At 39.9% G+C, this 17,529-nt stretch overlaps 2 protein-coding genes across 5 annotated transcripts in view; one reads left to right on the top strand and one right to left on the bottom strand.

Moving 5' to 3' along the window:
- Nucleotides 1-775: 775 nt before the first annotated feature.
- Nucleotides 776-7,601, bottom strand: ccdc153 (coiled-coil domain containing 153). 3 transcript variants are annotated; one of them, XM_022753796.1, is made up of 6 exons: nt 7,495-7,601; nt 4,584-4,652; nt 3,422-3,541; nt 3,096-3,188; nt 2,853-2,983; nt 776-1,378 (listed from the first exon to the last, which is right to left on the bottom strand). In XM_022753796.1, exons 2-6 carry the CDS (start codon nt 4,615-4,617, stop codon nt 1,250-1,252), a joined length of 507 nt encoding a protein of 168 aa, XP_022609517.1. In that variant the 5' UTR covers nt 4,618-4,652; nt 7,495-7,601; the 3' UTR covers nt 776-1,249. The 3 variants fall into 3 exon arrangements, with proteins under 3 accessions (XP_022609517.1, XP_022609519.1, XP_022609516.1); XM_022753798.1 differs by lacking the exon at nt 7,495-7,601 and adding an exon at nt 7,329-7,441; XM_022753795.1 differs by lacking the exon at nt 7,495-7,601 and adding an exon at nt 4,739-4,816.
- The window catches only part of cbl (Cbl proto-oncogene), a 38,562-nt gene continuing 26,371 nt past the window's right edge, over nt 5,339-17,529 (top strand). For both annotated transcript variants that reach the window (XM_022753794.1, XM_022753793.1), the window contains exons 1-2: nt 5,339-6,176; nt 11,473-11,720. In XM_022753794.1, coding sequence (XP_022609515.1) covers nt 6,030-6,176; nt 11,473-11,720 — 395 coding nt within the window. In that variant the 5' untranslated portion in view covers nt 5,339-6,029. The remainder of the gene's footprint in view (nt 6,177-11,472; nt 11,721-17,529) is intronic.

Below are 17,529 nucleotides of genomic sequence, written 5' to 3'. Positions count from 1 at the left end.
ATTCATTTTGTGTTCCCCTACTAACAGGTACATTATGCATATCTCAGTTTTGGGATGACTGCAGTCAACCCCATTAAACCCTTTAAGCAAACAGACACATACCCTCTGAAGGCAACAGCTCCTTGTGGTTTGAGGAGAAAATGTCGGTTTTCAGATAAGGCCTCTTGAGTTCCTGTGTTAATTGGTCGTTAGAGCACAGAATTATCTTAATCCCTGAGTAAATGATTCATTACCTCGCAGATGAGAGGCCATGAAAAAGACACACAAATGACAGCTTTGGAAGTAAAATCTGTTTATCTGCCTCCCTGCAGGGGAAGTCAGGTTTTATTGATGCTGGGCAGCTAAATCATATTTCCTGGATCATTAACTGTTATTTTGCCTTTCTCTTGTTGCTCTCTATTGTTAGTCTACCTCACGCTAAGCATTACTTTTTGTTTACTGTTTAATATTTTCCTTCCTTGTGTTTTCTTTTTTTGTCATAGTTGTGGGTTGAATGACACCACTGTGGTGTAGTAGTATTACAGTTCAGCAGTGCTGGTAACGCTGTCTCTTACGTCTCTGTGGCTCATGTGGCCAGTTTCGCCTTCCACCTGTTACCATATTTAGCCTCTGGTCGACTGACACAGCATAAAGCATAGCCTGAGAAATTGTATTTACATTGCTATTCTTGCTACCGTGCCTACGTGTTGTAAGATCATGATCGTCTTTACTGGTAAATGTTATGTTATGTTCAGTACAGTACACTCTTTCCCAATTTCACTCATTTCACACCATGTTAGTGTAATCCTTATCCTCACATACTTTTATTCATCTTAAAAAATATCTTGCCTCAAAAAGTATATCACCTGTTTATACAAATACAAAATACACACAAATACAACCTAAGAACGCCTGGGTAACTAATAAATACTGGCCACCATCTCCCCAACTATAAACAGTCATTTGCTACATCTAGTGGGCATTACACAACATTACAGACACTACACGGTGAACTGCTGAATGCATGCATAGATAACTCAGCCTATTTTGTACCCTTGATGGTGAAATATTATATAATAGCAACATTCATCTGTGTGTTAGGCACTCTAAATTGTGAGTTGCAAATTGATGCTGTCGCCGACGCTGCTTTCAATCGAGCCAAACACAGATGCAACAATCAAATCAAATAGAACCAAGTTGTAGAGACCACATTAAACAAATGTGTCCCACTGATAAGATCAGCTGCTTTCATTGGTATGGAGCCTATCTTTCAGATGTCCACTGCATTCAGGCCAAATTCAGAGAGCAGTCCCTTGTAATTTTGATGAAGGGCTGTGCTGTTGTCCTCCCACTTCTGTCGAGCCACAGACAGCTGGGAACTCAGGCTGTCCAGAGTATCCTGCAGAAAACATATGTAAAAATGAGATGCAAGCTAAAATTTTCACTTAGAATCACCCAGTTGTCTGACTTTATACCACCCCCACCCCCCACCCTCCACCTTTAACTGTGATTAGTTTCAGGAGAGCTGATGAAGAAGAGACATAATTAGATTCTGTGTCATACCGAAAGAGAGAATGTTACATATTAACATCCTTGTGCTATAATCACAGGTTGAGTCCTCTAACAGGGCTCTAGGCTTGATCACTTATTTTTAAAGATCTGTGCACTAAAATTTTGCATGTACTTTCTGTGCTCAGCCAACTTGGGCCAATACTGACCCCGTTCCTCATCCACTGTGCTCTAATGGAAAATTCTGCTATTTCACAACCTGTGTCTTATTTTCCTGGTTTGACACAATATAATGTGCCTAAAGGTTAGCATAACACTGTATGACATTATTGTGGATATCATAGCCTAAAAACCATGTATACCCACAACAGAGCCCAGTAGAACAGTTGGGTGAGGCCTAAACTGTTTAAAAACTGTCTGTCCAGCAACTGTTATCTCCAAAGTGATGGTAGTGAGTACAACAACGTTATGTTAACGTATAGATTTATTGGACAAAACTCTGACCCGGGTCATAAACAAAGGATTCTCCTTCATGTGAGTAGTGGAGCAGCAGGAATGCTAATTACAACATTTTATGTACGTATATACATATAGTTATGTCTCTGTTTGACACAAGCTTCTGAAACAGCAAATTCTGATGACCCCCTGCTGTGCCCTTAAAGTCCCCTATATGTAGATAAATTATGTGTAGATTTTAGAATTTCTGACTTGTTGAAAGCGACTGTTAGTGGTATCAAAAAAAGAAATCGACTGGAACAATATTGATCTGGAGTGCACAATTCTACAGACAAAAAGCCATCTAAAGTCTTGAAAGAAGACGTTGAAAGAAGAAAAAGCAACTGGTATCAGACTGGTCTGGCATTTTAGACCAAGTCATCTGCTCAGCATAATGCAATTGAACAGTCACAACTAAGTCAGGCCTAAATAAAAAACACAGCCCACCTGTCTTGGCCAGTTGACACAGGGCTGGTCTCAGTGCCCTGCTCTGTGAGACCCAAGCACTTTTCAAGTTTTCATACCCTAATGTTCGCACAGCACCACACACCCAGGCACAGACCTGACCATTATGGGGAAAGGCTACTCCCTGTCCATCATTTCTGCTGAGCAAAAACCTTCAGATCACACAAGCCTGATCTCTCTGCACAGACATGGGGAAGCACCACACCACATTAAGTCACCCTAGAAAAGTGAACAAGGAACAGAGACTGAGGGAATGGCGTCTATCCTAATTGGCTTAGATCATGCAAGTTTACAGTGCAAGGGGCGTCAAGTAAAACCTGTGATGTTTGTGGCTACTTCTTCAAAGCTTTCTTTTAATCACTATGTATTCGTTTTCAATTGAATTGGCTTGTGTTTCTACTCACATGCAGGACCTTCTCGTAGTGCATTTCCATGTTGTCCAGCTTGTGTAGGAGGTCAGCGATGGTGGCGTCCTTGTCCCGTTCCATCTTCTCACGCTCTCTTTTTTCTTTCCTCAGTTCCTCCTGACACAGGGCTAGGCAGACAAATGTATACAGACATGCCTTCACTTTTAATTTGGGAATTAACTGCCACTCCTATGTTTTTATTCATTGAAGTATATACTTTGAAATTAGATGTATTCATACCAAGTTCTTCATTCAGTTGGCTGACCTCCTTCTCCAGTCTCTTCACCTTGTTGGTCAGCTCTGTCTGCATGGTTTTGAACTGGCGACTAAGGGCTGAGAATGACATTTGTGTCAATGATGTTGGACTTAGCCTTCTTTGCTGATTCACTTTGTAAGGCTAAAGCAGCAATCAGCTTAGGCACTCGACTAATTAGACTTTTTGTTCCTCAAAAATTAGCCTAACCTTGGCAAACACACCCCTTGTCCTCACTCCCAACGGGTTCCACACTTTATCTCAGGTTATTAAAAGAGAGACTAATTGTTGATTCATGCCGTCTGTACCGTACCAGAGTTGACGTCCCTGTGGTCCTGTCTCTCGTGCTGCAGCTTCTGCTCCATGTCTCTCATGCGTGTGCTCAGGTCAATTCTATCAGACTGGATCTTTCTTACAGACTCACACTGTAAAGCTGTGTTGATCACACAAACACATGCATGAATGAATGTACAGATGAGTGGTAGAATTTAGATTGTCTCAAGCAGAAGTAGAAATAGCCCGTAAAAACTACTCCAATTACAGTTATGTTGATAAACAAAAGCCTCATAGTAAAACATGCACAAGTATATAATTATGCTTTAACATGTAAGCGGTAATTGACAAGTCTTGCTCCCACTGGTCAGCAAATTAACAAGACCTACTTTACTTCAGTAATAGTGAATCTACAACAATGTAAAAATACTCCATTCCACATGAAAGTCCTGCATTCAAAATCTTACCCAAAGTACAGCAAAATATATTCAAGTACTAATGCAGAACCATGTTTACTTTGACTGGATTATTATTACTGATTTAATAAATGCTTTAAATGACATTTTACTGTTGTAGCTGGGCAAGGTGGAGCTTAACAATGGATTTATCTATTAAATATCATTATCATATTAGTAACTGTTAACTATGACTGTCAGAAAGTACAATATTGCCCTCTGAAATGTAATGGAGTAGAAGTAGAAAGTAGCATACAATAGATATATTTAAGTAGTTTAATTATCAATTAATTCGTTTATCAAGAGAGAATTAATCAAATGTTATTTTGATAATTAAATAATTGTATAAGTCATATAAAATGCAAATGCCAAAAGCTTGCTGGTTCCAATTTCCAACAGGATGTGGTGTTTTTTTTCTGTTTTATATAAAAATAAATTTGATATTTTTGAGTTTGGGGATGTTGCTCAACACAAGCAATTTGAAGCAATCCATGAAACTGACAGATCACATACAAACACACTAAATGATCAATAAGTTAACTGAAAAATGAACTGCAGCCCTAGAACATGGAACATCAGGCATTTTTAAGACAGAAGAGCGCAAGTATTTGTGCACTTTAAACTGAAATAGGTTATTTATGCTTAACAAAAGTCACCTTCAGTTTGACCCTGTAAGTAATGCATAGTAGTTTGGACTGTTTATAAATTAAAGCACACTCTATAGAAGAACTTAAAATAGCTGCTCACCAATTCGATCCTGTAGGATGGCTATATCCAGCATACTGCGCCTATACTTTGTCTCTAAGTCATTTTCACCTGCAACAAGACAATAATACTTAAAATTTAGTTTAGCAGCACAAAAGCAAGAAAAAAAATCCAAATCATTTGAGAAGAAAAGTTACTTTTTTCTGGACTCTTTTTTGTGGTCTTTTTTGTCTTTTTCTTTGGAGGCATGTTTGCTTGCTGTGAGGCTGCCCTGCTAGTCCTTTCGAGGCACACACACACAAACACACACACACACACACACACACAAGGCCTTCACTAAACACAGACAGGGATGAGTCTTTGTTGCTGGGCACTGGTTGCCAAAGTGAGTTGCCATGGCACTAACTGTCCAGCTTGGTTGAAAGCTGATTGACTTAGATAACGGCCAATCACAACATGACTGGGGTATCTCTGCCTTTTTAACTCATGCACACGGGCCATGAAATTGGATCCTTACTTTGAGAGAGACATGTCAAAGCGTCCTTTGTTGTCAGGGGTGACCATGGCCCGCACTGGGAGAATTCAGGGCTGCATTCAGCATCTCTTGAACGTTTTATGAATGCTGCACAGGCAGAGGCGCGCACCCGAGTACATTCATGGATCATGAACGCGCACAAGGAAGGCGTGGAATTTGGGTTTTGAGGGGGGGAGAGAGGGGGTAGCGAACGGAAGGGGACGTACAGGAAAGGAAAGGGCCGCACATACACGTCACGGGGGGAAACAGAAAAATACAAGGCAATGTTTAATTCCCACAATTATTTATTCTCCCTTGTTCTCGTAAGTGTGTGTCTGAGAGGCTTTCGCAGTTTTAAGCGCAACTTCCTCTCAGTCATCGGTGAGTGCTCTCTGTCGTCAGCCTCAGCCCGCAGAGGAGGGCTGACACTGTCACAGCCACTGAACTTCCCGTCAAGACACAGCACAGGCGAGAAGAGCTGCCGCTGACAAAAAAAGGGGAACGACATCGGGGCTTGTCGAGAGGAAAGGACGCACTCCGGTCTACAAGGCTTCTGGGCAGAGAAACTGTGCCATTGTCCTCCAGCTGAGGGCGAGTGGAGACAGGTCTGGTGCTCTGCTAATTAGCCTGCGTGGGTCCCTGCAGAGAGAGACAGCAGCGCAGCTAGCTGCAGCACAGAGCGACTTGCACAGGGTGTGAGTGATTGAGGGGCTTGTTTTAGCCACAATCGGGACATTTATCTGGCAAACTGATGGTAGGTTTACTAATGGGAGCATTTATCCGATAGTCATCCCTCCTTACGTCTACCCCCCGTCGAACCCTGGCTCGGATTCGCTACTCGGGCGCTGTCCTCGCCGGGGGGTGCCGGATCACCATCGCCCGGTCCAGCTAACTCCAGGCGGCGGTTCGGTCCCCCTCACCCCTGCCCTGTATCGCCTGTCTGCCGCTCTGGCCGACCCTAGCCGAGCCCGAACATGGCAGGGAACTTGAAGAAAGGCGGGGGGCTCATCGGAATGATGAAGGATGCCTTTCAGCCACACCACCACCACCTCCACTCCCATCACCAGCCTGGGGCCGTGGACAAAAAGACGGTGGAGAAATGCTGGAAACTGATGGACAAGGTTTGTGGTGATCGCCGTTAACGTTAGCCACAGCATTGGGTGCCTAGGGCGACTGCTAGCTAACCGCAGCTAACTAGCGATAAGCTAGCTAATCTTCGGCTGCTGCAGGTCTGGCGTTGCTAACGTTAAGTTAGCTAGTCAGCTGAGACGAAGAGTTAGTTAGCCAACGTTAGCTAATTTCCCAACCTGAACTATATTATGTTGTACCTTAAGTCTCACTCTACCTCGCACCACTTTAGAGACAGAGACTTTTATGACAGGGTAACATTAACGTTAGCCCACGGACAGAAAGGCTTTCTACAACACATATGCTTGCTAGTGCTGTGCCACTCTCTGCTAAATAGTTGTCATATCGTCTTACATCCAACTTGTTGGACCACGTTAAATACTATCGTAACCATTAACAAAGAAAACAGACGTGAATTAAGCGAATTTATGGCAATGTCCTGAAATTACAGGGGCTGCTAGCACAGTAACAGTCTCTCCTGTACATTGTTGCTGAAATGTCTACAGTCAACTGTCTGTCAGCTCTTGGAAACTGTAACAAAGCATTGAGGAAAAAATAAAGGAAACGCGCCCATTTAACTAGGCCAATTATTCTCTTTCGCAGGGAAGACTCATTTCACAGCTTCACTTCTCAGAAAAAAAACCTAGCTTTTTGACCCCCAGTTTCCTGTGAGATTCACACAGCAATATTAGTGTGAATAGGAAGACAAGACACTCTTTTGTGTCTCCTCTTCCTCTTTGAGGCCTTAGCGTAGAGCTCTGATGTTAAGTTCTTTTACAAAGCTATTATTAAGAAACCACATTCCAGTTTATTTTGCTCCATTAGCATCTGTGGTAGATTGTCCAGCTGGACTGTTGTCCACATTTTAGGAGGTGCTGTACCAAACACTTTTTTTTTTGTTTTTTGCTTTTTTTTGTTACAAGTGAATGTTCCACACTCTTCAGAAAGTTTGTGTCTGTCTGTCTGTACACCCTGAAGGGCAATCCAGTCAAGATGACTGTACAGATAACCTTTTGCCACTTAAACCACTTGCACAGTCAGGTTAGTTTTTGCACTTTACAGTATGAGAATAATTCACCACATTCATCTGACCCAGTCAAACAGTTGAGGGGCAGCACCAGCGAGGCAAAAAAAGAGTATCTTACCTTTTGAGGGCTATAAGACCAAAAGTATTTTTACAGCAGCAGATTATTTAAAATAGCAGCAGAAATATTGTTCAGCACTGTCTTAAGGACCTCACAGCCCAGCGTAAAGTAAAATAAAAAAAATTTCAGAAGCATGAGGTTAATTTCTCTCTTCAGAGTTGCCTACCTTGCCTATTCTTGAAGTGCTCGGCATAACAAAACTTAATGTTGAATCCTTGTGTTTAAGCATTTGACTTAATCACTAAATTTGTGATGCCCTGACCAAAGGTGTGGTTTTGGCAACCTGAATGAAGTTTAAACTGAAAATTAAACTTTATAGCATTAAAAGTTTAACCATTAGGTGTTGCATTACTGTCTCTGTTGTTGGGTTGCTAAATGCCTGAGGTCAATTAGCTATTTTGTAATCAAAAAACTGAAGTTGTATGTGGAAAATCGTCACCATCAGCCAAACTAGGAAATAGTGGCAATGATTAGTTTGCATATTTAACCAGACACTATGGCAGATTACCACCAGTGAATTTCAGTTCATCTCCTGTTCTAAGATGATGATGATGATGATGATATCAGTTTGGAGCTCTAGTACAGCTCAATGACACCAATTTCTAGGCTTGTCTGACCATGATAGCTCGGTGAAACTAGCTATACCTCTACCTGTTAATCATCATACCCACATTGGTGACGTTTTTCTCAAAAATCACCAAGATCTCCCGTCTTCATGTCGTGTCATGTCGATATGGGGGTGTATAGTTTTCATTGTTTCTCTTTCATTTTGAATTGCGTTACAGTTGCTGTGACTGGTTACAGTGTCTGGTAGACAAAATTGACATTCTGCCCTTTTGTGTAACCGCACTGATTTTTTTTTTGCCTTTTTATGTCTTTTGTGCCTAAACAAGTGTAGTAAGACAGCAGTCATTGCTGTGTCAAAAACATGGCTTTAATCTAATGACTTTTTTGACAGAAACATCACCAAACAGAACCGCAGTGGTACTGTTGAAGTGGTATCATGCAGTTATGAACTTTATGGAAGATAAATAGATAATTCAGTTGCATAAAATAGTTTATCATCAGACTTATCCATATTGTGAAAGTGAAAACTTTCAGGGGATTGAACAAATATTTGTTTGTCGATTTGCTAGACAGACGGCAGAATATATTTTCCAGGATCTGTCTCTGAGCTCTACAGAAACAAGGAAGCACAAAATTGCCTGTTTACAGCTAAAGTCTAACCATATTCAACCACGGCCAAATTTTCTTCAAGCTGGTTAACCTTTAAACAATTTGAACTTGATGTGGAAAAACCACCAGGTTCGTGCCAGGTGCAGAATCAGCCAGGAGAGACTGAGAGAAGAGAGAAAAAGATGAGTGGAATGTAGTTTTGCTTGGAGGCACTCAACATATTACTTCAAGGCGGTAGCCTTGATATACACTGTACACGAGTGCTCAGTTGTTGTGGCCTTGCATGCATGTACATGTGCTTGGCTGAAGTTTGGGTACAAGTGTTAGCGAGGTAGATGCTCTCAGACATAACCAGTGTAAACCTTCTGCACTTGGATGCCCGAAGAAGCGTAAGGAATGAAGGCACAGTGTTTGTTAATGACACTGTGGGCATTAGTTTTCAGTGCAGTTACCAATGTATTCAAATGAAAAATCGGCTCTTATCCAGATATCTACCACAAGCAAATTATCCAAAATACGCAAAGGGTACAAAGGGTACTATTCTTTTAGTGGCCCGCACACAATTCAGTAGAAGTTCTTCCAAGGCATCTTTAAGCTCTTCTTTCTCATTTTGTTGCATTTTAAAAGTTAAAAATATTTGATAAAGACTAAATGTAATTGCTGATCAATTTACCCTCAGTGTCGGTTGGAAGCTGACCTTTAATTTTCACAAACCAATGAAGCCCAACATGCTAAAAACAACATGCATGTTGTGAAAGCAATACTGCTTAAAATATCCTACCAGTCAAGTGTGACCTCATTCTTTTCGAGAGGCATTTGATACAGTGATGATGAACCGACTGGTCTGAGCGCAGTGGCCCATTTACTAACTGGGATCAAATATTCCTAATATGTTGCGCTCTCACTCTCTATATTTAGTGTGGTTTCCTTATGTCAGGTATCTTTTAATGTCGGGTACCTTAGATATGAATTGGAAGGGAATACTCTGTATGAGATTAATGACCAAAAATTAGATATAGGCCTACAACGATTGATTATTTTCATTACTGGCTCATCTGCCGTTCATTTTTTTTTAGATAAATTGGTTAATATTTTGGTTTATATGATGTCAAAAACTTGTTAAAAATGCCAAACACAATTTCCGAAGGGTTTAGAAAATGACATCAAATAGCTTATTTTGTCAGAATAAAAACAATACTATCACATAAAACAAAGAAGATCAGTAAAAATCCAAACAAATGAGAAGCTGTACCTAATGAATGTTTTTTTTCCTTCAAAAATGACTTTATGTATCATCAGAATTTTTTATTATTTTTCCATCCACGTGCTGATCGATTAATCTCTAATTGGACATAAATCCATGAATGGTCAAGAAATTTAGTAGAACTGAAATCTTATTTTCCTGTAATGACAAACCGATGGCTTCCAAAAAAGAATAGGCAAGGAAATTCAAACCGACATTCTTGTAATGCTATTCCTGCCATATTTCTTTCTAACACTCAGACATGATTAGTAGACAATAATTTGGCCTGGTCTACAAAAGAATGAGCCATGTCCTGTTGTTGACATGCAATTGTTTGGTCACCATTGAGGCTGACAGCCCAGCTCCATATCAGCACTGGTTCAAATCAGGACATGAGGTACCATGAGACCCCCGAATTTTTGAATGGAAGTGTAGGTCTTTGCCGCTGTGATCAGACAAGTTAGACTTGAATCCAGTGGTAAATATGACAGCAACCATGTCCATACAGAGCTTAATGACAGAGTGTTCTAGGCTCCCCGCCAGTGTCTTTTGTAATGGTCAACGAAGTGACTCAGACGCAGTGCAGCAGTACAGTGAGATGGGTGAGGAAAGGTTGAACATTACAGAGGATGAAGCATGCATTCATACAGTCTGACTCGAGCATGTAGTTGATTTCCGCATGAACTGACCATCAACAGGGGTGGTCCAAATTTACATGTTTTATAAAGCTATCTAATAGAAGATTATCCCCTTGCCCACCAAATACAATAGTCTCCTTCTGTTGAGTCAATGATTGATGTTAGTTAAGCTTTTTGCCTGGTAGTATTTTAGTCTCTTTTAGTCTTTAGTTTATTTTGCGGTATGTCTCTGTAGTTGAAGCTCATACACACATCATTATCACAGCCAGTGCTTCAGCTGCTCAAACGTGCAAAGTGATCATATTCAAATGTTGAGTAAACAGAATTGAGGTAGAAGTGATCTCGGATGTGCAGACTGAAATGGGGAAGTGTAAACATATCAACAGCTTCTCTAAACATGCGAAAGGAGTGGCGAATTGGACTGTGGTGAGCCATGGTTATTGACAAGTTAGTCGCATAATAAGTTGCAAGCATTCCTGTGCACATCTACAAAAAGATGTCTGTGTGCTAAATTAATAAGAAATGGAGATTATTTACCGACATTCATTCCCGCTTCATCCCCGCTGGGATGAATGTCGGTATGCCGTTGTCCTCTTTCACGTCCATCTTTAGGTAAAGGAAGTAGTATGACAATAGTGGAATAAAGCAAGATGCTATAAGGGATTGAGTCAGTGATACTCCATTACATAATGTGTAGACTTGCCACACTCTGAAAGCTCCAAGCTTGACAGAGCTTTTAAGGTCCTACATGTACTTTCTTTCAGTCTTAAACTTTGTTGGCATTTTCCATTTTGCATGTGTCCTATCAGGGCTCACAGACAATATTCTGCACTGACGATAAGTGGTTTAATACGGAAAAGAGCCATATCATGCAAAGCTCTGTCTTACTAGCGTACAGAATGAAAACGCATAGTGACACTTAAGACAATTCTCAGATTTTTTTTCTGTTGCTTTCCTTTAACCCTTCTCTCACCACTTTCTTTCTTACACATCTGTCTTGCTTTTCTCTCATCTGCCTTCCCTCGTGCACCCACCTCTTGTCTGTAACTGTATCTTGTCTCCTCGCTCACATCTTCCCTTTCTGCAGGTGGTGCGCCTGTGCCAAAACCCCAAATTGGCTCTGAAGAACAGCCCCCCTTACATCCTGGATCTGCTGCCAGACACCTACCAGCACCTGCGCACCATCTTGTCTCGCTACGAAGGCAAAATGGAAACATTGGGGGACAACGAGTACTTCCGGGTTTTCATGGAGAACCTAACCAAGAAGACCAAGCAGACCATCAGCTTGTTCAAGGAGGGCAAAGAACGCATGTATGAAGAGAACTCACAACCCAGGTGAGTCAAGTGGATAAAAACTGTGGCATTGAGCTTAATATTAATTGAGTGGATATGATTCTACATGTGACTGATGTGAAGAATGGCGCAATTTGGTTTCTCTGTTCTCTTCCTGAGCCGTTGAGTTGATTTCCCTTAATGAAATGGTCTCATACAGGTGAATTGGAGGTGTGAAATCTTCATAATACAGCAGTTCATTCTTAATAACTATGACTGCACAGGCACAGAGTGAACAACTGCACTCATTCCTAACACCCAGGGTGGTTGTAGCTCAAGATGTATGAAAACAAGAGGAGAGAGGTGTTGTGGTTTGAGCATGTGAGCCTATGTGGTCAGAATGGCGCTTAATCTACAGCTGCCTGACTGCATGTCACTTTGTTTTTGTGCCTTACTATCTTTACCATCTACTTGAACATTTTCTCTTTTCTTAGCTGTCTTACTGTTGTGCTTTCTTTTTTGAAATCGCACATTTCCTCCTTTTCTGTCTTTCTTTCCTCTTACGTTTAGTAATCTTTATCTGTCCCACTGAAAACAGCCACAAGTGTACAGTCTGTAATAAAAATAAGTAGCTTTCTGTTTTAATGTGTGGAGAGACTTGTGTAAGCGTATAAGATGTTCCTCTTGTTTCCCTTGTTTAAAAAAACAGCAAATAAGAAAGGGCATATTTTTGAAGACAAAAGATACCACAGAAGACCCCAAGACAAAATGGAGCTTTTTAAGTTACTGTTGTGTTAATGTTAATGAGGTCTAGACTAGCTGCTGGATGGAGCTGTTCTTACCTCCTTGTCTATATCCCTACAGATGCCCTTTATTTCACCGTATGCTTTGAGCAAATGCTTTCAATCATAGTTGAAACAGGAATCATGAACAGCATTTAATGAAATAGTGTGACAGCCTTCATTATGTGTCTGTAGCTTGGGAGTGTTTCATATAAGATGTGAGCCAGTATTAAATACCATCCCAGTAAGGGCTTTCTTCAGAATTGCCCCTGGATCAGTTGTTTCTCTTGCTGGCACTGAACAAGATGACGTGCAAATGATTTTTAAAAACCCTTTGTGTTGTCCAGACGGTCCACACTTTATGTCTGGCTGCTGCTAGTTGCTGCTCTGCAGGAGCTTTTAGATTGGTTTGTTGGACAATGACACTGAGCGGATGTGGAAATGGGTGGACAGAAACTATTGCCTGAGGGTAGAATTTTATAGCAAAATAAGAACGTAAAATTGGGTTCATTCATGTGACAAGTGTAATTACTTTATTTTTTTCTTCATTTAATGTATATTTTTTTTTTCAGTGACATCCTTAACAAACCTGATCAAAAGCAGTTTACTCAGCTTAGTTATTTGAGCTACCATGTGGTCTTTGGAATATACATATATATATATATATATATATAGGTATAGATTAGGCCTGCATTGGAAAAAACTAACATTGTAGCATGACATGTTTGAGTTCATTTGTCCTACTTGACACTGCACATCCAGTGATATGACTATTGTGCATGTTCAAATTGCAATGATGTTGCTGAAATGATATATTATAATGGGCCAGTCTTACAGACTCATCTGAAAATTCAAGTATACTTTGACTAGCAGGATAAGTGTACAAGACTAAATTGAACCAGTGTAGTCTAAATTTCTACCTCTTGAAGTTGGCACCCCCATATGATTAAAGTTTTAAGCGTAGGCGTCAGCACCCAATTAACGTCCAAGTGACTCCAAAGTGGTGACTCATTTGTTTGGCCATCGTTTGTGCAAGCAAAACAAACCTTTCTGCTTCATTGATTCTCAAGTTATGAGCATTACACGTCAGCTAAATAAATTGCAGTGATTTGAGAAATAATGAAGCACAGGTTTTGTTTTGCCTGCACAAATGTGCACAAGTTATGTACAAACGAGTGAGACCAGTTTGGAGTCATTTGGGTGTTAATGGAGTGCTGACATAACAGGGCTATGCTTAAAATTTATATTATTGTAAATTTATATATTTATGTATATAAATTATACATATAATAAATATTTAATTTCTCAAAAAAACCTCTCAATCAATCTTTACACAAGTACAGATGTCAGTTATTCTGTACACAGTCATTCTAAATGTGTGTGAAACTAATTGTTTAATTACACATCCAGCCCGAGTAATTAATGTGAAATATGTAGGTATTACGGCAGTGTATGGAATAGGCTGCACAGCTGTGTTAATGCATAGCCTAACAGGATTAACAAGTAACTGTTTAGCTTGGCTTATTACATTCACTTCACCATGGGCATTTGGAAACTTTCACTTTCTTTAACTCAATTTTGGTACTTATGTTCATTTCTGCTGCCTTTGGCAAAGAAGTTAGTAAAAGACTTTCCATTAGGAGAGGTAGGTGGGTTTAACTCATCATTATATGCCACTCCTCTCAAGTGAATTGGCCAGCTGCTACACACACACTAGTAAACGGCCTAGGACTGCTAAATGGTGACATCACTGTGCATGCGTACATGTATTTGTTTGTGGGTGTGTGGCAGGGGGGTTTTTGTTTCATACCAGCCCCAGTCGGCATGAAACAGTATGGAAAGTATAAATTGCACTGGTTTTACTTGTTGTTGTGAATATTAATGAAACGTGAAATTTCATCATCAGCTGTTTGAGCAGCCAAAATAAGAGTGATCACGGCCAAATATGACCAGGGAGTTTACCTATGAGGGCAAATCATTGAAGAAGAACATGGTTGACCTCTAGTTTTTAAAGCACTAGAGCCTCAACTTTGCGACAATACAAGAGTCAGCATGCAGTAGATTAGCTCACAAAATAGTCCTCTGTGGATTAACACTTTCTGGTGTTGATGTGTGTCCTCTTACAGACTGATGTCATGACATGGATATTTATCTCAAGTCTTTTCAAAAAAATGTTGAAAAGCCTACAGTTCTTTTTGTTTAACCTGAATGACAAAATTAGTTCATAGTTTTATCTAGCCAGTTTTAAGTAATACCTCCTTGTGTTGTTGCTCAGTTCCTCAGTGTGACTGTTCTTTCTCAGCTACCATGACGGTAATCTTGCAGACAGAAAAACCCCACTAAGGCAACCTGAAAGAAGAGGAAGCATATATCTCATCACCCCCTGTATCTACCATGATAAAGTTTTTTTTAAATCCATTTTAACCATTTTTTCTGTGAAACTCATTTTCATCATCACTTCATTGCACCATGAGGCTGTGCAGAAACAAAGTCTTGGTTAAAGCAGAGGAAACACACACACACACACACACACACACACACAGTAGCCAGACATTACACACAAAGACTGCTTTTGTCTGTGTGGAGAAGGCAGTGGCAGTGACACTAACCAATGGGTATTAGGCCCACTTAAGAATGCTATAGAATCAACCAATGACGTTGAGCCACTAGAGAGACTAGTATGTGGTTAGGCTGCAGCTGAGCTCAGCACATGGCTTAGACGGAAAAGTTCAACTGTAAGGATAAAGATAATCTGCCTGAATGCAGAAAGAATAGTTTGATAGAACACTGCTTTCACTGTGTTCTTCACTTCAGCCTGAATTAAAATGTGAGCCTACTGACACTTATTATTTCCACCGCTGTGACTTCAATCAGTATCAGTACTTGATAATTATTCACTTAAATTAAGATAAATGGCTATTTTCAAGTCAGAGTGAAAGATCCGAGTGTGTCATGAGAGCCCTGAATACAGCGTGGGTGTATATGCTATATTGTGATGTCATACAGACTTCTCCACGTGGTCTTCCCCAGAGATTTAGATCCTCTATTTATCCAGCCCCCCTCTCCCATATGAATCACACAGATTGTTTAGCTTGAGAAATGAAGTAGAGTTGAGGTAGTGCAATATAACCCTGGGTTTATTTTTGTTGAGCAACAATTAAAAGCTTGGTCTTGACTGGTGTAAGGTGTAATGTATTTACTGTGTTTTTACAAACTTAAAGAGAGAGAGAGGAAGAAGAGTGCATATGAAAGTGACTATTGTGAGCAAGATTTAATTATTAACACTGACAGCCCATATTCAGTCAGAATCAACACACACAGTCAGCACTTCCTTCTTGTTTGCTTCACTTACTTCCTCTTCTGGCTTACACAGCACAGGCGAGACACTTTCTGGCCTCAGAGCTGGTGAAGATCCACACAGGAATGAGTTAGTTTTAATCAACACTTTTTTTTACTCATCACCAAAGCATTGCCTATTCTGAGAATAGAGTGAGTAATCTCAAAAAGAGGTTCAAATCTAAACCAATTTACCCTATAAAATTGTTCACTTTAGTTAGGCCAGAGCTCGAACTGAAACAATTAATGGATTCATTGATTAGTTGATCAACATTTTCACACAAAAGTGTAAGTATTTTCTGCTTTTGTCAGTTTCATATCACTCTTAACCGAATATATTCAGGTTTTGAACTATTAGTTAGACATAACATGTCATTTGAAGATATGTATTTTTTATTATTTTTTTTTTACAATTTTCTGTCATTTTTACAAAATAGCAGCTTAATCACCAATGAAAATGATCACGTTTGAAGGGATACATCAAACAATTATTTTCATTACTAAATAATCTTCCAGTTATGTTTCTTGATTTGAGTAATTATTATAACTCCAACCAAATTACATTTTTTTTTTTTTTTTTTACTGTTTCTGTGGTCTATTAATGTTTTGCAGTTTTCCAGAGTCAAAGGTGATGTTTTGTCCAACCCATCGTCCAGAATCCAAAGATACTCTATTTACTATCATATATGATGAAGAAGAAAAAATCAGTCCAGCTCTAGACATTTTCACATGGCACACACTAAATCCTGGCAGGCATTTAGTTATGGCTGGCTCACTTGTCTACTACTCTATAAGCCTCATAGTAGAGATGGATGGTTGTTCAATGCAAGATTTTATTTGACCTCTGCATTAACTGAATCGACCAGTGAGTTGTGAATGTGGTCTCTTGATGAAAAGGTTTGCTAATTAGGTTTGGTTAATTGTTCTGTGTTGAGAAATTAGTCCTGTTCTTCTGAGCTTCTTGGTTTTAACACAGCTGCTTTGTCTTATGAATTTACTTATGGTCCAATACGAAACCTGTATGTTAAACATTGCATAAAGTGCCTGAGCAGAGTAATACAGTAGAACGGTTGATCAATGTGTCCTGAGAAAAGCCCTTTAACCCCCCTCCTCCATGGTTCTAACCGGATATGGCTTTGACCTCTCTGTGAGTCTGTTTGATCATCTTCCTGAGCTAAGCTGTCATTGCATCCTGACCACCGTTGATAGGTCCAGCTGGTCACAGGAAGTGGTGGGCTTATATATCTGCAGGGTGATGCATTTGCACTGTGGGACAGCCCACACTGCAGAAAGTCATAAACTCAGAGGCTAATAATATGGTGTAAATGGTATTTGTAGTAAGGGTGTATATCTCTTATGGTCTAATTTGTCTCACATCTTATCTTTACACACCTAAGCTGTTTCTTGTGAAAGGCATTACGGCTGTTGGCTTTTGTTTTAAAGCCCTATAAGCATGCTTCACTGAGCGCAGTGTAGTGTCAACATTTTCACATCCTGAATTTTAGGTTCAGGATAAAACAGTCTAGAACTGGCTGAGAACAGCTAGATAAACAAATAGGTTCTCTGATGCCTTAAAATTGATCAATACTGCAGTTATCATGATGCAATGTTGAACTTCTGAGAATTTAATATTAATGGTAACATTTTTGCATGGTGTTACTCCTTCTGAGCTGTTGAATGTGAATTTACTGCTGTTTTCTGTATTATATTATTGTAAAATCATTATCTTTGATGGATATTTTTCACTGCTGACA

The sequence above is a fragment of the Seriola dumerili genome, unplaced genomic scaffold (assembly GCF_002260705.1).
Source record: "Seriola dumerili isolate Sdu_G_001 unplaced genomic scaffold, Sdu_1.0 BDQW01000199.1, whole genome shotgun sequence".
NCBI lineage: Eukaryota > Metazoa > Chordata > Actinopteri > Carangiformes > Carangidae > Seriola > Seriola dumerili.
This window is presented reverse-complemented; position numbering and strand designations above follow the sequence as displayed.